Raw genomic sequence first — 23958 nt, forward strand, 5'->3', positions numbered from 1 at the left:
GCAATGCTTTACCTGCAGAATGCAATGTCTGTGCATATTCATGCACACATGAGAAACCAGGGGCAACCTGTGGCATAGCTTGATTATTGTTAACCAGAAAGCAGTTTGAAACTAAATATATTTAATATTTGGTGTAAATGAAAAGCTTGTGGTACATCTCAATCTCAAATCAATTTTTCTGAGCGCTGATAGTCCTTCTGGCTTTGCAGTAAAGCCTTCTTGTTTTGCTTGCTGCTTTTGTTGAAATCTTAGCCAAACTACAGAATGTGTTGTGGATATATACTTAATGGACAGTGTGAAATAAAAAGTACTTTGGCTGTCTAAAAAAATCACTTGAGAATTTGAACTAGTTGCAGTTGTTATACGTAAACAGCAGTAACTTGATTTTACCTAAGCTGGAGTGGGTTCTTTGCCTGCTTTTGAAAACGTTGCAGAGTCTTGTGTATCTTGAAAGCTTTTGCCCATGGAAGGAAAGATAAAATGCTTCATTTAAGATGCAGTATTAGACCATATGTGATGTGTAGGACGAAAGCAAGACAAATCAGAAACACAGAACCTCAAATAAAAAATTCAACAACTAAATTTCCCACACCAAATAGTCCAAGGTATTGTGAGTTCAGATTAACATGATGACTTTTCAAGCATGGAACTTCATATGTGCTGGTAGAAATTTAAAGATCCTGAAGCATCTGCAATTAAGGTTGGATGAAAGTTTCAAATCAAAACTTTTTCAGTGGAAAACTGGTTCAGCTCAAAGTCAGTTTTTCCCATGGAAAAGCTTGAACTGTTTTTAAAGAAAACTTAGAACCTCAAAGATTAGAGGAAAATGGAAAACACTTGGCCAAAACATTATGATTGCCAGTTAAAGATCAATGCTGAAGAAAATTTTTCCAGTGGGATGTAATTTTAATTGTAATATTTGATAAGATGTGATACATGAAATGTAACTCTGCACATCTGTGTGTGCACAAACTAGCTGAGGAAGAATATGGAACTTGAAAAGTTTTGAAAGACAAATAATGTGTTATTTCTTGTGTGTGTGTATATATATATATATATATATAAAAAAATAAATACTGCAAGTGCTCTGATATTTGGCGTGTAACTGGTAGACATGTAGAAGTTCTTTCTGGGTAGAAATAAACCCTCATTACTGCAGTGGCACAGAGTTTAAGAAATTAGGATTTAAGTTATAGCAGCAGTAGTCTCTGATGGCTGAGCACTCCATTTTCAAAATTGTTTTCCCCAAAGTAGTACCCATTCTATGGTGAATTTCAGTTTTTGTGATGCTACCTGCTGTTCTGATGTCTGAACATGTGAAGGTCTTAAACATTCCTAAAAGGCTGATAACCACGCATGCAAAATTTATGCTGTGTTGTGGGAAGTAACTTGTGTGCTTCAAACAAGTTTCGCTATAAGAGTTAAGGGGGTTTTGAGATACAGCTTTTAGACCTTTCCTTCAGTAAACTGTTATCCTTGGTAGTTTACACTTGTCAGCAGCTGGAGTGTCTTTCTGATGATCCTTCATTTGCTGAGGAGACTCCTCATAGAAACAGTCATAATGCTTCTTAGTCTGAAAAGGGAAATTGCTTGGCGTGCTCCTTGCTGCTCTGAGTCAAATACATGGCATTTGCAGTGTGATTGAGCTAATATGGATATAACCACATAATTTTCTTAACCATGTAATTATTGCCAGAGGTTGTAAGTATTTCCTGTGAAAAACATTTCCTCTGCTCCTGCAGTGACTGAACTTGGCTTGCAAACACTCATTTTGTACCATCTAAGGTAGCAGCCAACCTGCCTAGATTTCTCAAAATACTGGAGGGTTTTTAGATATCCAGAGTTATGGAGTAAGTCAATAGCCATGATGGAGAAAAACCTAGCCATGCATTGCGTAAGGCTCTTACATCTTTTTCCATACAAACCTTTCTGTATTTTTAGCAATGGAAGAATTCATATTTTTGAATCACTGTTTGTTCCTTAGTTAAGGATTTTTCCCTGCTCTATGAATGCTCTGTAAATGAATTCTTTCCAGTTGCTAAGCATATAATGCTGTTGTGATCAGCACGTTGCATTAGACTATGTAACATGTTTTCTAGAAAATCTTTGTTTCTGATGCCAGTTTTACTTGGAACTTAAAACCTTAACCTATATTTGGGCTTGTCTTTGAGAAGTGTCTATGCTCAGGTTTCCAGGTGCAAAATACCCCGCAAGAGAAGATAAGATCTGCTTTCTTCATCATCACAGTATTTCTAGAGCACTTAGAGAATGCAAAATGCAAGCCTCCTTTTCCATTCTTACAGTTGATCCTGCACTGTACTGGTGATTTCTGATGACGCTAGCTTTGCTATTACACTTGTCACTTCATATTGTCCACTGTCTTGGCATGATTTGACCTCTCTGCACTTTTTCACCATCTAACCTATTATCATTTTAGTCATTTTTAAAATTTGATTTTTTTTTCTTTTCTCACTTCACTATTGTTTGATTCCCTCCATCTGGTAGAAGTATATAAAGATGTACACAGGCGGAGTGAGCTCATTGGCTGAGCAGATAGCCAATCAGCTTCAAAGGAAAGAGCAACCCAAAACCCTTCTAGACAAGAAGGAACTGGTAAGACAATGTACAGAAGATGATGCATGTTTGTCATTAGATGTACTGTAGATCTGAAGTGTTGTGAGTGTCCAGTTGTTAATACCACTGATGGAATCTGTCATAGCTTTGTGAAAGACTTAATTTCCCTTTCTCTATCCACCCTCACTCTTGTCCTGTTCTTGTCTTGTTCTTGCAAACTGTTGTAATCTAATCTCAGTACCCAAGGATTGTGCATAAACAGTTGAGAAAACCGCCTATCATATTTATGAAGATGTGTTTGATCCACTGGGGCTACTTCTGCATTATTATTTTCTGGAGGAGACACTGATTTTGATAATGTAGGTCTAAGAATTGCTGTTTGAGGGATTTCTAATGGTTTTGGCTTTCCATCATATGCCTCCTTCAGTCATTTATTTCAAGGTCATCATTAATAGTACTGGTGTCCACTCTTCCATCCAGAGCTTATTTTATTCCTGGCATATGTAGGCATGGCACCCTAGGACCTTCTTCCCTGGACGGTAAGGTTAGTTTTTGGTGTCCTGGTTAAAACTGTGAACTGTGTTCAAGAAGTGCAGCATCCACATGTGAAAGAACTGCAGCATCAGATGCTCCTGTATCTGCATAAATGAAGAGAAAATATAACCATGTAATCTTGGTGAGGCTGGACACACATAAATGTAGCCCTGCCTGTTTGTGTCTAGGGCTCGCTCAAAAAGGAGTTCCCTCAAAACCTGGGAGGCAGTGATGTCTGTTACTTCTGCTGCAAGCGAGTCTATGTGATGGAAAGGCTGAGTGCTGAAGGCAAGTTCTTCCATCGCAGTTGCTTCAAGTGCGAATACTGTGCAACGACTCTGCGCTTGTCATCTTATGCCTATGATATTGAAGATGGTAAGAGAAATTACCTTTTTGTCATAATCCTCTTAACTGTCCTGGAAGTCTGTCTAGTGATTTCAGGTCTTTCTTTGCTTAAGAATTATTTGTTGAGTTAGGGAAAAGAGTTTTCCAACTCACTGAGGCAAAGATGAAGTAAAAATTGCAATCTGATATGCCACTCCAGAATATTCCACTGCAGATTGAAATGTTATAAAATTGATAGGTATATGCTCCATGTAACTAGGAAGAATCTTTCTACACATACTGGGTAGAATAATAGCCATGGAAACAACATCTAAACTTAAGGGGCAAGAAGAACCAAAATTATGTATTGATGATGCATTATATAATGACTTCAAGTAATGGGTTTACTTGGTCACAAAACGTTGAAGAAACTTAGAATCATCAAACCAGTTTCCCAGTAAGAAATAGAAAATCCATTATTACTTGGCTGGAAGGTCAGAAGACTTGGCACGTGAATTTAAAAGGGCCAATGATAATTTTGAAATCAACATATAAAAGTAACATCTTCATCCATAGTCAAAGTTGGGAAAAAGCATTTTTTGATCATTACTGTTATTTTGGGCATTCGTACATAACTGAATATCTGACTATTTGTTTAGCAATAACAGACTGAGCTCCTCTGTCAGCTGTATGGGCTGAAACAGGTATTGCCACCAGATTTAGTGATTCCCTCTGCAAGCAAGCTTATGTATGCAGTTACAGCCAGATAGATCTCAACGAAGCAAACACAAAGCTCAGAATTTCAGCACACTTTAAGCATTGATTCTGAAATGATATTACATGCCTGACAGTTGTGTATGAAGCACATATAGTCAAAAAGAAATATATGGTATTGTATCTAATCTAATAATTGTAAAAAATTAGTTTATATTTCATTCTGGGTTTTCTCTGAGAGAAAAAACCCTAAAGCTATACATGCATTGTGCTATTCATCTAGCTGTTTGTACTGATGAGCATTCTGCAGTCAGTGTCTGGATTTAGCCTTCAAAGTCTTAAGAATTTCTATGTAAGAGCTTTTCTGTTGTTGCTCTTTTCAGACAATTGAGAGAGCAAAAATCTTTTTTGGAAAGAGTAAATATTAATAAATGTGTGCTTAAGCAGAGACTTATAGTGTTTGTCACTTTTCCATCATAAAACACAGCATTGTGCAAATACCAGCCCAGAGAAACTAGAGGAAGGGGCAAAGCTCAGAATATAGGTTTGCCATGCATTAGCAAAGTTGTAGGAATAGGATAGCAGTAGGAATGCTATGGGTTGCATATATCAAGCAGGATACACTGGCAAAGGTACACTGGAAGATAATTATGTGCCATCAATTTGCTGCTATTATTATTACTTGTATTATGGTATTACTAGCTCTGCTTTAGCTTCCTGACAGTGTTCAGATACTGGTGAAAATCCGTCTACATTTCTGGGGTGTTACTAAATCAGTAGTATCACAAAAGGTCTTAATTGTGAAAATGAATCATTGGTTGATTGTCTTTTCCACAAGTAGCCACTGTGCGTTTTTAGAGATGGTTCTTTGGGAGTTAACACTGTCCTCTCCCACTTTCCTCTGCTGGTTGCATTCATTCTTCCTTTTTCCAAAAGTGCTTCTGCCAGCTTTTCATGTGATGATTTCTTTGTTCCTCACACACTGCCGCATTGTTAGCATGTGATACCACACAAGCCTCACAGCTTTGCTTTGGTGTTTGATAGGATTTTGAGCTAAATGGCTGTCAGACACCCAATGGAAACGGGGAGAGAGGAGGGCTGAAGTTAAAACTTCAGATAGTGTTTGCCTCCATGTATAGTGAAAAAACTAGAGGGAGCAACGGGAATGGGAGCAGAAAATAAGTTGCAGTGAGATGGACATTTATATTGTGCTAAACTGCTGTGTTTTCATTGTTGACCATCATTCATGTTTTATCTGCAGGTAAATTCTACTGTAAGCCTCACTACTGTTACCGTCTCTCTGGTTATGCTCAAAGGAAGAGGCCGGCAGTGGGTCCTCTGTCAGGAAAGGTAAGTCATTTTCATCTAACATGTCATGTGTTAGTATGTTTTGATTCGTAACATTGAAAAAGTAACTATGCTGGGTTTTTTTTCAGAAAGTAGAAAAATCCAGAGTGCATAGAGTTGCTTTTTTATGTCATGAGAGCTTGTAGTTCTATAAATTTTATTTAAAAGCTGTTCCTTTAATTACTACTTCTCTTTTCATGGTTCTTATTATAAAATAATGTACTGTCCCATTCAGCACAGGATTTTGATTTGTTTTCTTGTCAGCTGAAATTCATATTCAGTCCATGCAGAAACTAAATGGTGTTACTAGTTTTGCTTTTGCTTTGTTTCTCCACGTTTTTTCTTAAGCAAAACAAGTTATTTCAATTTCCTTTGAAACATGAAGTTCTAGCCCACTTGCATAAGCTATGAAGAAGATCTGCCTTAATTTCTTAGTTTTCTGTGTGTTAATGGGAACCTGTGTGAAAAGAAAGGATATCCCTTTTCCTATGCTATCATAATGAAAGCATTTGTGCTTTACATTTAGGATCAAGACACACTGTGTAATACAGAAGTCTCCTAGCTTTTCTCATTACACTCCAAGGCACTTAATTTGTCTCCTCAACCCTCTTTTCAGAATTTTTGCATACTCTGTCTAAGCAAAAACTACATGCTAGTCTCTTAAGTTCTGTTAAGCTTGCATGCTACAAACTGCCCTTCCCCCTTAAATTGTATTTTCCTTCGTGGTAGTGATGGTGCTTGTCTGTTTCTCAGGTTTCCTTAGTACAAGCTGAAGTTGTACTCCTTTTTGGAAGGATAAGGGATCCATCCCATACTTCCTGCCAAAAATAAAGACTAAAAATTGTAGTTGTTTTATTTCCCAGATGAGTAGACTTCAGAGGCCTTAGTGCTTTAGCTTTCTTGGATATCCAGCTTGTTTTTCAGAACTTTAATAAAGACATAAATTGAGAAGGAACATACTTGGTTCAGACCTTGCCTTGTATGATGATTAAGGGGTATCTTAGCTGTGAGAGGGATGTCTTCCTAGTTCAACATATTCAGTACATATAGCCTCACATGAGAAAAAAGAGGCTTTTTCAATTTTAATATGAGTTTAATCTCCCCCACATTCTTGCAGGACACCAAAGGACTGCTACAGGACACCATGGCAAGTGATGGAAGTGGACGGGCAAATACCATCTCCGCCTCAGCAGAGAGAGCCCCAGGTAGCTCCGCTTCCTTCTTTAGCAGGGTGGTGCAGTACTCTCTCGGCCTCTTTGGCAGAGTTAGGGTGGCAAGCCAGCGCCTGCAAAGCACAGTTTCCTCGATTGGGCACCAGGTAGCCCAGAACCCTTTGGACTCCTTTTTCATGTGTCAGCTGATGGCTTTTGGGGTTCCCTTTCTCTACGTCCAGTCAGAAGTTCTTGTGCAGATCCTAGGGGAATTCTGTGGGCAGCTGGCTGACCAGTAAGAATTAATGTGACCCAACTTTATGAGCTGTATAACTTGTGTGATTTTTTTGAGGGTGTCATGTGAATTTTGTGCATTATGTGTAAGTCTCAATATATTATTTTGCACTGTGGCTTTGGGGCCTAGATGTTCTCAGTCCTTTCAAGGACATTACCTGAAAGAATTCCAGGAAAACACAGATGCTCAGTTGAAGGTCTCCTCTGAGTGGGCCCAGATAAAGAGCCCTGTAATGTATGGAGCTCGGTGTTTTTGAAGTTAAAAGTTCTTTGGATGCACTGGAGTATCTCACAAACTGGATTTCTGTGTTTGCCTGAATTTTGGGTGTGGTTTCTTGTTCTCTCAATCTTCTCTTCATTAATCTGGTACTTGAATGGGAAAGATCCCATTATCTCTGGATTGTGTCTCCTTTGGAATTCCGGGTGTCTGACAGCTAATGGGATTGGATTCCTTAAACCCCTTGAATTTCATGATGCTGGCAGGTCATGATGTTCTTCCTTCACTGCCAGAATCTGTGCTGCTCCTGGACATGGCTTTGGGAATGGGGTGGTGAATGTGTGTGTCTTACTGTGAAGTAGTTTTGCCTTTTAACTTGAAATTCTAATTCCTTCTAACATGGGAGAAGTGTCTGTGCTACAAATGCTCGTTTGCCCAGCCCCTAAGTGCTCATTTAGCAATGTCAGGAAAAGGAAGAAATTTGATTTCTAGTATTTGTTCCAGAACACTATGGATAAACTAAATCAGCTGCTTTTAGAGAGAACATACTTAGAGCAGCACTTTGAGAAAAGAATGTTTTCACAGTGCCAGTTGAGAAAAGACCTTAACAACATGCAGGCAAATAAAAAACGTGCTTTTGTTTTACTTTATGTATTATACTTACAAGTGTTTCAAGATTGTAACTGCAATCTGACAAATTTATTCTTGGTCTGTGCAGCTGATTCTTGAAGTGAAGTTTAGTTCGACAGTTTCCTCTTTTTGTTTGTGTGGAATTTCCTTATGGCAAAATGGAGGAAAGGGAAAAGGTATGGAAGAATGACATTTGCAAAATGCTGTGGACAGGTTAACTGCAGCATTTTTTGTACCACCAAATAGACTTAAGAGTGAAGAGTTTTGTTTGTTTGGGGTTTTTTTAAGCTGTGGCATATTCTTTAAGATGAATGGAAAAATATTTCTTGGAGCAGAGGGCATCTGATATGAGAATAAGGTGGTTTATGGAGTGAAGCTATTGGTGATGAGAAGTGGAAGAAGGAGAATTTAGCTATATATCTCAATTAGTTTATCAAAGCAATTGCTGGCAGAAAGTCTCTTTCCTCTGATTTAGTCCTTCCAACTGATAAAATTTAATTACTCAGTTTTAGAAATGAGCATTCAGTAAATAGCATCTAAGTGATCACTAAGTAGAGCAAACAATAGGGCATGGTTTGCTATAAACTTCTATAAATCAGATATAAATGAAATATAAATCAGATGTTCCCATCTCTCATGTAACGGTAGCACAATCCTGTAACAGAACTGTAGTACTTCCAGAGGAGTAAAAAACAGACACTGTTTTATCAAATGGCAGAACTTGAAATTTAGCACTTCTGTTTGCTTTCTGCTTTTCTAAAGCTGTGTATAACTGTAGAATAATTTAAATTTAAAGCTTTGTCTCTTGCAGTGTCCAGAGTACATTAATACATACTCAGTTTAGCTGTGTTAAGCTAGGTCATCTTTAAGGCAGTGTGTTGTGGTGCATTCTTGTGTGTGCATGACAGAAATACATTTAACTGTAGAAGAGTGAGCAGTGCCTCTACCACTCGCTCTTTAGGGGCATTTCTTTTTGCCATTAGTGGCTGAGATTGTGTTTTCTTTGTACATCATAAAACTACTGGTTTAACAATGGTTAAAAAGCAGGAAGAGGCTAATTACAAGCTACTTTAAAAGCAAGCCACAGTGTCATTAAAGGCAGGTCAGTCTTCTGTTAGTGTAACAGTCATGTCCTGTTGGTACCTGCCTTTAGCTCCTGTTCTTGCTGGGTAGGTAGGGCAGGAAATCTGTGAGGTGTTTATAATTATATATGGTTTGAGAAACCAAAGCAAACCCTGCTGAATTTCCAAGCTTGCTTATACAGTGGAAGAATAGGATATTATTCCTGAATAATCAAAAGGAGTTGATGAGATTACATCTCAGTATAACTCCTGACTTTGAAGTACCTGTGTATGTACTTTCTTGCAATTTATTAAATTGTCTAAGAGACTAGACATTCTGCTTTCACCTCAGAGCAGACAAATGTGTTGAGCAAAAGCCTATCTGAATACAGAGATAGAGGCAGAGCTCTGTTTTCAAAGGCTCCACTTCACCCATGTGGTAGAGTCATCTAATATAGGTCATGCACCTCAAAGTATTTGACCTCCCTTAAGGCAAGTGTCACTAAATGAAATTTGGCAATAGCAGTTTCAGACCCTGAGGTTTGAGCCAGTCATCAGTAGAGGTAGATCTTGATGTGGAGTGTAAGTTGCCTCTAAAATGATTAAAAAAAAAAACCAAACAAAAAAAACATGCACGTTTGATATTTAATGGAGATGAAAAGATAGCTTAGAAGGCAAAAGTGTACAGCAGAAACATCAATTAAAGAACATACAAGATGAAAAACCAGCTGTTTTTTAAATTTTATACCTCTGAGTTAAATTCAGCTCTGAGTTAGCGAAAGTGCTTGTTCAGTGAGCTTGATGGTGACTCATGCAAGGCCTGCTTTTTAGTTGCCATGGAATCCCAAATGGATGTAAATTGCATGGTTTCTCTCCCTGCACTCACTGCCTCTTCTGCTGTACCACCAAATTTGGCCTCTTCTTTTTTTAGCCAACTTAATGCTTAAAATATATTCAATCACAAAATAATATTCAGCAGGTTTGGTCAGCTGAGCTAAGATTGGTCACAACAAGCACTTTTCCGTGCTGTGTTACTAACCTGATTGGCATGTATTAACTTTGCTAAAGATGTCAGTCCCTCACTGGGTGGCCACAGTCTCAGCTAGCATTTAATGTGTTTTGTCTGTCCTTTGTATTGTAACTACCATAGTTGCAGGGCGCAAACTGTGATAAGCAAGTTGAGAGTTTTTTTTAACAGTCAACTAGAATCACGGTCTGGTTTTTGCCTGTTTGTCAGACAATCTGCATGTTATTTTATGTGGTGGTTACAAGAGATGTTCCCAGGGAGGTTATGGTCAAACTGGCTCTTGCAGTACAGTATCAACCCTTCAGTCTGGGAAGTGGCAACAAGCTTTTGAGTGATGGATGCCGTTCTCTCTGGGGAAGGGAAGTTGGGGAATGCTGTTACTGTGCTTTTGGTTCTGCTGAACTGTGGCATGCTTATTGTAGATTCTGTAACCTTTCTCTGTACCCTGTTTGCCTGTTCTTCCTCTATCTTTTGCATTTGCCTTTGTGCCAAAATTGCTGCTATTGCCAAGAGAAAAACCCCACACTTTTCAACTGTCTCTCCCTTTAATAATCTGTAACTGCTGTGTCTTGGATTTTTTTAATATTATTTACAGTACTTTATATGATTTTAATGTGCTTTTAGTGCAAATGCTCTTCTTCTGTTTGTTCTAAAGGTCTGTAAGAACATATTTCTGAACTTTCAGCTCTTTCTTGACAGATGGACTTGGAACAGTCTTTACCCCTATCAGCTTTATGATATGTTCCTTGGGGTGACTTTAGCTGGTGATGTTTTGTTGTGAGATGTTTTCCATTTCAGGCTTGTGTTCTGACAGCAATACATTTCTGTCCCTATCAGCAATAGGGAGTTCATAAAGGAAAGACCTGCTAGGTGAACTCTTACTTCAAAAGATACAGCAAGTCATAAGATCTTTGCAGTAGTTACTTCACCTGTGAGAGATTTAAAAAGCCAAATATAAGCCATAGTATACAAAACTGAAAAATGCAATATGAAGTAGAGGCACTACGTCTCCTGCTTTAAAATAGAAGAAAAATATATAGTGTATAAGATATAGATATGCAATATGAAAAGTTAAAAATCTTCCTATGGATGTGCCTTAAGTGTTTTCAGGGAGCAGTGTTCTGAACAGAGCCCTTCCCAGTAGACTCTTAAACAACTAATATGTTGTATATAGCAAGCAAAGCTGGACTTCACATGAGGATGTTCTTTTGCTGTCTAGAGAGCTAGAAAAGGGTGGCTGCTTCCTGTAAATAGCATGCCTTTAAAGTAAATTATCTGAGCCACATTTTCAAAACTGTCTGTATAGTTTTAATGAATATTTAGGAATGCATCCAATATCACTTGCACACAATTATACTTCTGTGTCTAATGAAGTACAAATACATTTTATATATATTTCTGTATAGAAATAGGCTTCTTGTTCAAAAAGATTGCCTCTTTGGTTCTGCATACACTGAATATGCCTTACTTGTGAAAGTGATTCAGCTTGAAGCAATACTGTTTACTTGTGCAAACAAACATATCCTCATTAAATCCTCCACTTAGTCACTTATTTTCATTATTATTCTCATTTGGTTTTTGTTCTTGTTTTCATTTGGTCTGCTTTAAATATTAAATTATAAAGAGAGCAGCAAAGTAATTCTGTGACATAGTGTTCTATTTGTGGTGCCTTAATTTTAAACCACTGTGCATTTACAAACACATCCATATCCATACCCCCACCCCCCCAAAAAAAAAAAAAAAAAAAAAGAGAGAGAGAGGGGAAAAAAAGTACATCCATATTTCAGGATGCACCACAAACTGGGAGGAAAGATAATTTCTCTACTACTGTGCCTTGAGTGTTGTCTGTTCTGTTTGGAGGAGCCATGGTGGTGTGTTTTGCAGGACATGGCACATGATACTGAACTGTTTTATGGGGTTTCATACAACTCCAAAGAGATCTGATGCAAGATTTATTTCTCTCTGTTGGAACATTTAAAATATAAACTTAAGAAACAGACCCTGTATTTTTGGAAGCTGAGGAGAGTGTGTGGGTTGCCTGATTAAGACCAAGGTTCAGTGCCCAGTGAATCATTGCTCAATAGCAAGCCAGGAATCTCTGTTAGGATAAGTGCTTGACTGTTCCCAGTCCATCATGCTTCTTGTCAGTGTTCTTACCAGGATTTGGGTGGCTTTGATGTAAAGGAAACGAGAATGCTAAAGGACCAGCAATCTGAAGCCCAGAAAATTTGGAAAGACAGAGGCATGATGAAAAGCTTATTTGTTCTAAAGAGTGCAGATGCAGCTGACCTGATAGTTTCACTGAAAAATCCTGAAACAAGATTTTTGGACAGAGGAAGGATATAGAGAAGAGCAATGTGCTGAGTTTGTGCTCATGGCTGGATCCTGCTAAGAACACTTTTTCTTGGGAGTAACTGGGCTCCCGATTCCGCCTTTCTCTCTAGCTTTCAGACCTGTAGACTTGTGCCACTGGAATATTTGTTTATTGTTTGTCTGTGTATATTCTGAAGGGTGATATGACTTTTCTGGGCACTCTTAAGAGCTCTATTGAATGTTTTTGTGTCTTAGAAAAATAGTATCAAGCTTGTGTGAAGGAGTTGGATTTATTTTTTTTAATTGCAGAATTAAAATGTCTGGTTTTTTTGAAAAGTGGAATCTGAGAAATGACCGTTTTGAGTTTGTTTCCCTCAGAGAAAAGGAGGGACTGTGCATAAAATAAACCTGGTGACAGGTAATATTCAAGTGAGATAATTAGTGCTCAGAAAGGCTTCATGTCTCCATTGTATAACCTCTTTGAAGATTTTGATTTATGCAGTTGTTTTTAACCTGTTTTTGCTTTGGGTGTGTGCGTCTTGGAATTGTAACATGTGGTTTTCCTGTTGCTGTGAAATCAAGACATCATTTGTTCAACTGTGTGAAATGTTCAAGGGAATAAATTCCAAACAAACTTCAGGTTTCTGAGTTTTTCTTTGTCCTCCCCCTTCTCCCTCCACTGGTTCCAGGTGAGGGATGCTACAGGGGATGCAGAGCTTAGGAAGAGTGGAATGAATAGATCTTGCAAGTTCAAATGCAGAAGACATTTTTGGGCGCTCTGTGGAATGTGCTGTCTGTCACTGCAAAATACTACTTTTCAGGCTGCTTCTGTATTGTGAGGTGGCTTTTTTTTTTTTCATTTTGCTGTTATCTTGTGGTTTGCTCAGAGTGTAGGGCATACACTACACAGCATGACATATTGCTGTAGAAAACCTGCTAAGGACTCCCATACTAAATATTCTACTGCTTTGGCAAAGCTGCCTTTGGATAGATATACTCTCAACTGATAGATCGGCTTCACTGATTCTGGTCCATTTGGGAGGTGGTTTTGTGTGCCTTACTGCAGGCCAGAGGTCTTTGTCACACTCTGTCAGCAAGGCAATGATACCGACGTGTGAGGGGAGAGGAGGAACTTGCAAGTGCAAGTCAGCGCTTGGGGACAGGGAGGCATAGCCTTTGCACCTGGTGTGACAGGTAAGCATCTTGGCAGGATTTGATTCCTCTTGGTGGTATAGCAGCAGCTGTGATGATGGGATGTTTCAGTGTGATGGAAAGGCAGAAAATGAGTATATACAGAGCCTTGTAGCCAAATCTTCTCTCAGGAGAGTGGCACACAAGGAGATGACCTCCCTTCCTCAAGACTGTTAAGAGGTTATTCTGTAATGTTCTCACCATGACAAACAGATAGAGCGGAATCATAATTTTGAGCTGCATTTTCCTGTTTTCAAAGATATACTGGATTAGTTTACATTAGGAACTTATTCTGTGTCTTTTCTCATGCCTCCTAGTGCACCATTGGCAACTAAAATCTTGTAATAGCCAATGGCTTTTGGAGTCTAATTGTGAACGCTATGTCTTCTCTTCTGAGTTTATTTGGCCAGAAAAGTTATGTTTAAATGATAGCTCACAGAACTGTTGTACATAAGAGTTCCTTCTTTGGAGGAAAGTAATCACTTCATACCTTTGAAATTGCCTTTCGTTTTTCTTTACTGTGATCAGTAGTCCTGATTTCAAGGCTAAAATGGGCCTTCAGCTCTGAGAAGGAGCCATCAGTGTTCAGTGTAAAACTGCATGTGCCAGTGTGTGAACTAGAACTGTCATTTCGATGCACAGCTAGAACAGCCTCCACTGTTCTGTATCAGAAAAGCTGTTAACTTGGCAGCTACATAGATGCTCTTAAGAAATCAAATGTTTGTTTCATGAATTTTAAAAAAGTGAATTTCCTGAGCTTATCCTCATCAGAGGTGAAATCAGGCTTCCTTATGATAGCAGTATAGGAGGCATTGTTTTCAGCTAAAACTCCGAGAAACCAAGTATTTGTGTGATGGGAGAGCTCCTAAGTACTTTCATGTCATTGTCTTTGAAGTCTACACAGATGTCTCACACTTTCTGTGTCTGTGCCTATGGTTCATCTCTAGTCTCTTGGCTTCTGGTGTTCTCTTACTAAATCCTACAGAAAGAGTTAAGCTCTGTATCCTGTCCCACTGGGTCGGAGAGGGGTGCTGCAAGCAAACTCCTTCCATGTCCCTGACAATCAAAAGTCACTTTTTGTTAAAGGCATTCTATTTCTCTTTGTGAAACAAACCAGAACCTTTCTCAAGCATTCTTCCCCTCATTGGCACCGCTTCTCCTCACCCCCATTCCAACCTAAGATGCTTACCTTAACATGGTTTACTCTAGAGGAAACTTTGTTCTGTAAATAAAGCACCAAGTAACAGATTGTCAAATATCATTCTTTTTAACCTTTGTTGTGCAAATAAAATGACCTGAAAATGAGGAAGAAAAGTAGACTATTTGGGCTGGGCCATTGTCTTGCTGAGTGTACATGCTTCTTTGCCTGTAGCTCTATAAAGAGAACACATTGATTTTTCTGAATATGCTATCCTGGGAATCTTGAATTACACAGATTTGTCCTTCCGTTGCATCTGGCACTTCTGAGGATTTCTAATGTTATTTAGGACTTTGAGAACTTAATAAATAGATTAAATATTGGCTTAGTCATACAGAAAATGAGGTATCATGTACTTTTTTGCAGTTATTGTCCTACTTAGCATAATCAAAAAGAAATTATCCACAGAAAATCTTACATGGCTGCTAACTAACATCCAACTATTTATCCCAGAACTGAAATTGAAGGACTGAAATTCACTATATAAATAGTAATATATTAAAGACAATTTTTGGAAACAAGGTAGCATAATTACATGTGCAAATCACTTCAAAACTTTGAGGTACGGAGCCATTCACAAATGCACAAAAGTCTGTGGGCAACATGGATGTTTTGTTTCCTCAAAAAACAGATGACTGCCGCTGAAGATGAACTGAATTAGCTTTCACAGGGCTTTGGAAACTTAATTCTAAGATTTTAGCTTTTGGGAGTGCTAAGGTGTTTTCTACGATGCATCCCAAACAGCTTGCCTCATCAGATATATTTTGGTAGCAGTTTTTCCAAGAGGCGTGTTGGCACAGACCATCTCCTTTGCAACACATCACTACGGTAGTGTAGAAAGCCTGCTGTGTACAAGTTGTTTTACATTTTGGACAATCTAGACTTCTTCATCTGGTATGGTAGAAAGCAGCATAACTGTTTCATGCAGATCTTTTCCTTTAATGTTCTGTAACAGTAATGAGAAAGTGTAAGGTACTTTTAAAATAATAAAACAAATGAATAAATGTCTGTTTACTCTATACCAATTAAAACAAGCCAGTGATAGCTTTACCTTTACCACCTGCTTGTGATCAGCAGCATAACACATTAAGGTATGTAGTTAGTAAGGTATCTTAAAATACAAGGAAAAACAAGAGGAGAATGACAAACTTTAAAAACACCCCAGACAACCAAATATAAATAATCTAAAGGGAAGGAATAGATAGACCAGAGTCAACACTGAACCTATTATCCCGCTTCTATGAAGTGTATTTATGGAGGAAGATGTAGTGGTTGCTGAGCTGATCCTGGTTATGTAGAGCTTATGCTTTCCAAACAAAAATGGGCAGACACTCCTTAAGGATGAGATGGCACTTCTATGCTCTGTTTAGTTGCTTACATCTTCTCTCAAAAATGTATGTTTAGTCTGACATTTCTCATGTTTGCTGTCATCCCAGAAGGCTGTTTTCTTTTTTAGGAAAATTTCATAACTGTCCTTTCTGGTGTTACAGAAGTTTATCTGATGGCTTGCGGGTGGAAGTGTTTAAAAATAGGACATTTTTACTCAAGAGATGTTTCAAATACTTTCAGGCTTGGGTAACTCAGTGATTTAAAACATCAGTACTGATGCGTAAGTTATCTTTAATCAGTAATATGTCTTTTGGAAGCTTTCTGTTTGGAACTGGGACAGGTATACAAAAATTTCCTTAGTTTCAGAAAAATTCCCACTAAGGTGTGCAGCTCTGGATTGCTTGGAATATTCAGTTGCTTTACAAGTTATACAAGAGCATGTGGGATAAATGTAGATAACAGAAAAGTATGCAACAGCATGAGGGAGCAGATGTCGATGCTTTTTGGAGTATATGGAGCTTTTACTTAGGGCAAGTATTCCCTAGTATATTTTCCTGTAACTGCCAGCCTCAGATTTCAGCCTGTTCCATTTGTAGCGCTTCATAATCTTGACACAAATGATAGAAATTAAGTAAGGATATGGTTAGTATCTAAATATATTCTGAGATCCAGTGATTACAGAAATCTGTAGTACATTGCAGCAGAAGAGACAGTGGTTATTAGCTCAGTAGTTGAAAAGAGATACCCGTTTGAAAGCTGTGTTCTGAATATGATCACAATTTGAACAGGAAACTGAAAACCTTTTATATTCCACACTTTTTTATTATGTATGGTAAAATTTCTTGTTCCTGATTGGTTGGTATTTAATGATCAAAATATCATACAGTATTCAAGGTGGAATTGGAAGTACCAGTTTCTATAAAAAGTAGGCAATATTTATATTGATAGATTCCTTTACTACTGGAAATGGCCTTGGTTCAGCTTTGAGTTATTTGCACAGTGGGAATCACCTGTCTGATCCCTCCTAGTAAAATGGGAGGTTCTGGAAGGCTGCTATATATGACAGATGACACAATGAATAAACTATATGAAGTCTTATGTACTAGAGAAGATAGCAGAGGCTTTCTTTATAACAACATAAAAGGGCTTACTGTTTGTCTTATAACTGATCACTCTCAAAAACTGTTTTCCAAGTTAATTTAACAAAGCAAAGAGGGCACTTCACTTCAAAAAGAGGAACGCCTCATGAACCAATGTCATGATGATATTTTAAAATGTAGTGTGGCCTTCCTCTTCTTTCCTTTTTATCCCTGCCAGTCCCAGCATGTGCCTCATCCCAGGTGGTTCTTTGAGGTAACATACCTTTAATAGCTTCCAGGACAAAATTTATGCCTACAAAGTAATGTTATCTTTAGTCAGATTATCATTTAGTGTTTTTCAACCCTCCCACACTCAGCGTCTTTTAGGAAATGGAAACAAGGCCAGGCAACATCTGATAGACTTGATCAAAATACTGGATAGAGTTCAGATATCTGAGGTGATTTGAACAAAATGGAAAATGATGGGTAATATGTTACTGTTACAATATTCCTGAATAATAAACACACCAATAATTAACAGACAATATAAATTGATTTAGAGATTTTATATCTCTAATGCAGGAAACCTGTTTGGACAGCAGTATAAGTGAAATGTGTACAAATGTTGAGATTTTCTGCCAGAAAAGATGCAATAAGGAGATTCAAGATTAGCAGTGTTCCCTAGGGCTTGAATTAGGTGACCTAATACCTCCTTTCCCCTGTTTCTTTTCTCCACCCACCAGCTACAACACTGGGCTCTTTCCAGGAGTCAAAAATAGCTATACTTCTAGATTATTCTATACCTCTGCTGCAATGAGGACAACTTTTCTGTATTGCTAAACCATACACTGAACTTTTAATTTTGATTTACATCTGCCTATGAAAACCACTATCTATTTCTTAAACATAACTTTATAAGTTGCAGATGAATTTATATTTGTTTTCAAGACATAATTATAAATTACAAATGACCTTGAAATAAAACTGGTTCATTATATTCACTTCTGGTTGCTTCCACTAAAAACACAGAAAGGTCAGATCAGTCAAATTGACAGCTGTTTCTAGGCCTTGCCCTACTGATGTTGTAGGAAGCAGTGTTTTGTCAGTGTCTGTTCTGACAAATCTAGAAGTCTATTTTAACCAAAATTGTGTGAGGGTGGGGGAAAACATTGCAGCACCCATCAGAGAAAAATATAATTTCATTCAGTAGTCAGTTCAATTTATGTTTCAGAGGATTCCACGTTTACTGACAGTATCTGAGATATGAAGAACTTAATTCTAGTTGGAGGTTGTGGAATGTGTGGAGGAGGACTTACATCTTCATATGTTTGTTTCTGGGGTATCTGTTTCAGAATCTCTTGAATATTTTAGCTGTCAGTTGTTCCCCCATACATATTATAATGGTTTGGGGGACCTTGGGAGCCTCTCTGCTCCTCATTACTTAGAGAATCAGTAGATACCAATAGGAATCTCACTGATTTTTATTTCATCTTCTGTGTGCTGTTGAATTAAGTAATGATATAAAACTTCTTGGTGAGCACTGGAAGTAGTGTTGATTCTTTAATAACTCTCTGCTGGGTACTTATGCATCAGAGGATATTTAGATAAAACACCTCTCTGTCTGTATAGCTTATCTCCCCATTTCTCTGTTTAGGTCCCCGATTTGCTAGGAAGAATTGCTAGACTGACAGTTTGAGGCTTGAGCCTTGACATGGTAATAGAGGTCTTAAGTATGTTAGTTGCTCAGTGGCAAAACCCTTTTTCTTCTGGTAGTCTAGAAAGAGCTGCTCTTCTGCCCTGTGTCTCCTTAGTTCCCTAGATTTTAAATGTCAGTTGAAGGACAGTTGTATTGGTCAAGTCCAACATGCATAAGGCAGTTTGCTTATGTACAATCTCCATATCAAACTCCAAGATCTTTGGCTCAGTAGAGCATATATTCTAGAAATCTTATATACTATTTATTGTGAAGATGTGCGTTACAGAAGAATTTCGGTAAGGTCATCTTAAGGTTTGAGCTCCTTTTCAGTCCTGTGCATGGACACTCTGGCTATCTTGCTTATGAATAGACTTTGTTCTTATCATACTGTCCTTTTTGAATTCAGGGCTTTTATTTTTAGCAGAACGTGCTATGGACCAAACTGGAAATGCAGACATCAGAAAATTTAAGATTTGATGGCTTCTTAATACAAATGAGTAATTCAGGTTTCCTGAGGACTTGGGAATACCCTAGGGATAGTAAGAGAGAAAGTTGATACATTATATCAAAATAACATTGACTCTTGATGACTATTAAATATTTATGTTTGAAAAAATGTGTTCTTGTTTCTATTTGAGCCAGTGTTATATTACCCTTTTTGGCTTTTAGGATGTGTTTATCAAAATTCAGGGGATGCTGCCAGGATATGTGCAGTTCTGCAGTATGTGATGTGAGGCTGTGTGAACAAGCAGTGACAAGAATTCACCAGACCTGCTGGGCTCTTTCCAGCAGTTTCCTGGAGACATTTCTTAAAAAAGATAAATTTTAAAGGATGGATGAATCTGGATTTAGAACCTTAAACTTCTTCTTAACTCAAAAAATCCATTCCATTTAATACACCTAGAGTTGCCATCTACATATTTTATGTGTCTGTTACTGTGCAGTACAAAAATTGTTAACAGTGGCTAGATACTAATTTGGGGGAGGATTAAGGAAAGGATTTCTGGCTACATCTCTTGGAAAAAATTAGTTGCCCTGCTTTAAATGGAATGTCTTAATTGACTTACTGTTTCAATATGTGTATCATTCAACAATGGGCCTCGGTACTAAGATTTTTTTTTATTATTATTATTTTTTTTTACACAATGGCTGAATGCAGCGAGCATCTCATAGGAGGTGCCATTGCTCAACCATAATCATTACACTTAAAATCTGACATATTTTAGTCCCTTTCTGACTTTAAAGTGTTTTGTCTTGACTTAAAGTGAAGTTGAAAGTGAAAACAATGGAGTTGGGCATTTTGAATCCTGTTTCTGGCACTGTCACTAGTCTGTTGTAAGACTGCCTTGCTGGTATTTAACCTCTGTGTCTGGACTTGTGCAATGCCTCTATAGTACTCACCTACTTCCAAAATAGGTTTTTTTTAACTTGTAAAACATTTTGAGGCCCTTGGCTAAGAAATGGAGTTGGAACACAAAGAGGCAGTTAATAGAATTGAAGTGGGTGAGGGTAAAACTTCTGGGAAAAGAATGAAACTCAGCTGACATTAACACAGATGAAAACTGAGAAGCCTAAAAATGCTGCTGGATTTCATTTGCTGCCTTCTCCGTACCTCAGTGATAATGTTTGCTGAACTGTCATCACATTTCAGAAACCATACCCCAAAAGATATTTCTTAGAAATTAATGGCAACAAAATCAGAGGACCTTCTGACTCAGAGCTCGCTGTGTCACTTTTAAGCTCCCACAGAAAAGTTCCCATCTTCCATCTCTGGACTTTGTTATATGCAATATGCTGCTGTTTCTATAGGATTTCTTTTATCTGACATAGTTGTGTTCTCAAACAATTGTGTGGAGGTAAAAGTAATTGAAGAGTTTGGAAAAGACAAGTGAAAATAAACAGGTACAGTGTTTCACATTATCATAAAAGCACAAGATCTGAGAAATCCAAAATGAAGGTTTTCCTGAGAAAGGTATTAATTCCTTCCTTCTTTTGCACATATTCAATAGTAGACTCCTTTATCTGAATTTCTGTAACTCCCTAAGGTCACAGCTGAGTCTGCAAAATACTGGACCCACACTTCACAAGAGATGACATCTAACTTTGAGAGCTTTGCAATCTTAACATATTGGACTAAGAAAAGGAAGTCTAGAGGTACTGTGTGATTAGTGAAAAATAAATTCTAGTAGAATAGGCAGGTAGTTTCCCTTTGGGATGAATTAATTGTTCTCAGATTCCTACTTTTCTCCTGCATCTTCATCAAATGTTATGTCAGGGAGTAACCTTGGCAAGATTTCAGCTAGCTCATGAGAATAATCTATAGATTTTACAGAACAAGGCAGCACTGGGGGAAAATCGAGAAGGGATCTTCTCTCAAGCCTTCCAGTAACTGCCAAAGTTGATGGAAAAAGACACATTCATGCAGGCAAGGAGTGGTTCAGTGTAGGAATGTTATCTCTGATCATATGACTTTCTTTACATGAGGCAGGCTGTGTCAAGGCTGAGATAAATAGAGGACTCTGGCAGCTTTCATGCAATAGCTAAGTAGCCTATCCTGTTAAGAAAAACAGTTCCCTTCAGATGATCTATGTAATGTTCATGGCCCACTGACTCTTCCAAAGTAAAGAATCAGATTTTAAAATGTGTCCTATTTTGGATATTGTTTGTGGATTTTTAGCAGATCGGTTGATTGCATGAGAAGCTGCTCTTGGCTTTCAGGTAGCTTCCCTCTCTGTCTAGTAACATAACTTTTTTTCTGGCAAACACAGCATCATCAACACCTTTTCTCTCAGCTGGGACTGGTTGCTGACTTTTGGCTCTGTGGGCCCAGATGCACTGATAAAGTAGAATGTCAGCTAATGGTTAATGAGGGCACTCTGCAGCTGTCTCCTACCAGCAAGCTACAAAACAGTCTGGGGAATACAGAGCAATGATTTGAGAGGTGCACCTTTCCCCTCCAGAGGATAAGCTTCAGAGTCTACAGGAACTGCACTGGTATAGACCTTGCCCATTCATGTAGCTATATATATAAGGGCAGGAAAGCTTCAGACTTCCTTGTCCCTATTTATTATTTCTTATTGTAGCTTCAAATGAATTGGTGTGAACTTCATAGCATAATATGAGCCAATTTTTCATCATCTGATTGTGTTAATGATACCTGTATCTCACACTTGCTTTTATCCCTTAAGCAGGTTTGTGAACAGTAGTTCTTTTCCTTCTGAGAGTTGGTGGCTTCATAGTGCAGGAAATTGGCTATCTGTAGCATTTGTCCTGTTTCACATTAGTAACAAGTTTGATAATGGCTTTGCAGGCAGACAGCAAAGTCTTCATGGCACCTTTTAGAAACAAAACCAATAGACCAAGTAGACCAAATGGTCCATATAGAGCAAGCTCCTAGAAATCCCTCGCTGAAGCTGGTATTTGCGTTTCTGTATCAAGTTCTCCAATGTAGAGCTGTTTTCTTTGCAAAGTGAAGTGATGTGACCAATCCTGCATCTCAAGTATATGGATATATAATTAGAGAAATTGCTGGGGATGTCCTTCCTACTTCTTTGAGATTTTGAGGCACAAAGTACTTGTCAGGCTCACAGGACATCTTGGCTTGAACACATCCTTTTGCCTTAAAGTTTAGGCAGGTTTTCTGTCTTTTCAGGGGTTTTTAACACAGTTGCATTGGGTCACTCCCACTTTGTGATGTGATAGAATTGGTTTGATTCTCTATGTACCAGTTATACTGGGTCTTCAGGATGAGAAGGGCGATGATGATTTCTGGTTTGAAAACCATACCTGAAAGATTGTATGTGTTCACCAAATACATATAAAGAGATGTCAGCTTGATTTTCAGCCCTCTTTTGCCTTGTGATTGCTGCCAGTCTTTCTCCCCACCTTAGATACCGCAACACTGGAACAAGCTTTATTTTTTTTAATATTCCATTAATTTAATTTAATTATATGGGAATGATTTTTTTGTGTGTTTTACTTTGAAAAGGCTGACAAAAATCCCTTAAGATTGTTAGAAAACAAGAGGAGTGAAATAATGTCAGGTGGATAAAAAGTTTGAGGTTTGTTTTTTGTGGGTTTTTTTTCTGCTTGTGGACTTTGCAGCTATGTTGGGCTATGCATCAGAAGAGAATAAGTTAAAACAGCTTATGAAAAGATACTTCTGTTGAAGTAGCTGAGCCTAGCTGATGGCTTTGTTATGTATAGAGTTCCAAGTAGTAGAAAAACACCTTGTTTATGTGGATTTTAGTATATTCCTTCTTTGTTTTCCCTCACCTTTGTGTTCTTGAGTTACCCAGAGTCCTTTGTTTCTTTACTGTCAGCCAGAAATGGTAGAGCAATATTCCAGGTCAGTGCCCCTGTTACTGTGAACTCAGGGTTGGAGAATGTAACACAGATTACAAAAATAGATTTGGCTGAGGTGGTATCACCATTTTAGAGAAAATGAAATGAAATGTGAATCCCAGCTCAAAAGGCAGTCCAGTTTCACTAAACTTTGAAAATACTAACATAACATAAGGTTTAACAGCAGGACATAGTAGAGACAACAGCATCCCTGGAAATACAAGGTAATTAATGTTCCCACCTGCCATCTGATCCAGCATCTGGGATTTATAGGGTAAAGAAGCCCTGTAGTTCCAGCTGAGGGTACAGAAGCCGCTTGGACACATCATAGAAGAGTTCAATAATAGTACTAAGGAAGAGAGAAAAACACTCCTGGCAGTTGTCTTTATGAGATTTTATTTTGCTGGAGAGGGGTTGGAAATAAATGCCACTAATTATGGCAAGACCTATCTCATTTTGTGTGAAAGACTAAGATACTGAGTGAGTAATTGCCCTGAACAAAAGGCTGTTAGGAATAAACTGAAGAAACTATGAAGGATGGAGAAAGAAAATGAAAACTGTCTTGGAGGTCAAAATGTGTCAGGATAAACATTGCCAAAGCTCATGCTGGGTTAGACTTTGCAAAGGAAAGGAAAGGAAACAGCTGTATTCTTTAAGCATGTAAGTAAAAGCAAGGTAAGGGAAAGCAGAAATGTGTCTACAGTGACGATGGGGCTGACATAAAATGCAATTTTACATGTAGTCAGGCAATCAAATGAATACTTGGCCTCCAGTTACATGTTGGGACAATGAAATTGGACATGGGAGCAAAATAAGTCAATATGCAGCCAAATTTGGAAAATGAAATTAATCTGATGAATATGGAAGCAAAGTTTAAATCTTACTATACTGTAATGAGTGAAAATAAAATTCAACTGAGTAGTCTTTGCTTCAGA

The 23958-nt window shown here is 38.0% G+C and overlaps 1 protein-coding gene across 6 annotated transcripts in view; it reads left to right on the forward strand.

Moving 5' to 3' along the window:
- MICAL3 (microtubule associated monooxygenase, calponin and LIM domain containing 3) overlaps positions 1–23958 on the forward strand; it is a 155216-nt gene that overhangs the window by 77466 nt on the left and 53792 nt on the right. For 4 of the 6 annotated variants that reach the window (XM_026868083.1, XM_026868082.1, XM_026868084.1 and 1 more), the window contains 3 exons: positions 3297–3483; positions 5408–5496; positions 6611–6698. In XM_026868083.1, the coding sequence (XP_026723884.1) occupies positions 3297–3483; positions 5408–5496; positions 6611–6698 (364 nt within the window). Of the gene's footprint in view, positions 1–2505; positions 2614–3296; positions 3484–5407; positions 5497–6610; positions 6699–23958 lie in introns of all 6 variants that reach the window. The other 2 variants (XM_026868080.1, XM_026868081.1) reach the window with 1 other exon arrangement.

Source organism: Athene cunicularia (assembly GCF_003259725.1).
Source record: "Athene cunicularia isolate RWA chromosome 1 unlocalized genomic scaffold, athCun1 chr1_part2, whole genome shotgun sequence".
Lineage (NCBI taxonomy): Eukaryota > Metazoa > Chordata > Aves > Strigiformes > Strigidae > Athene > Athene cunicularia.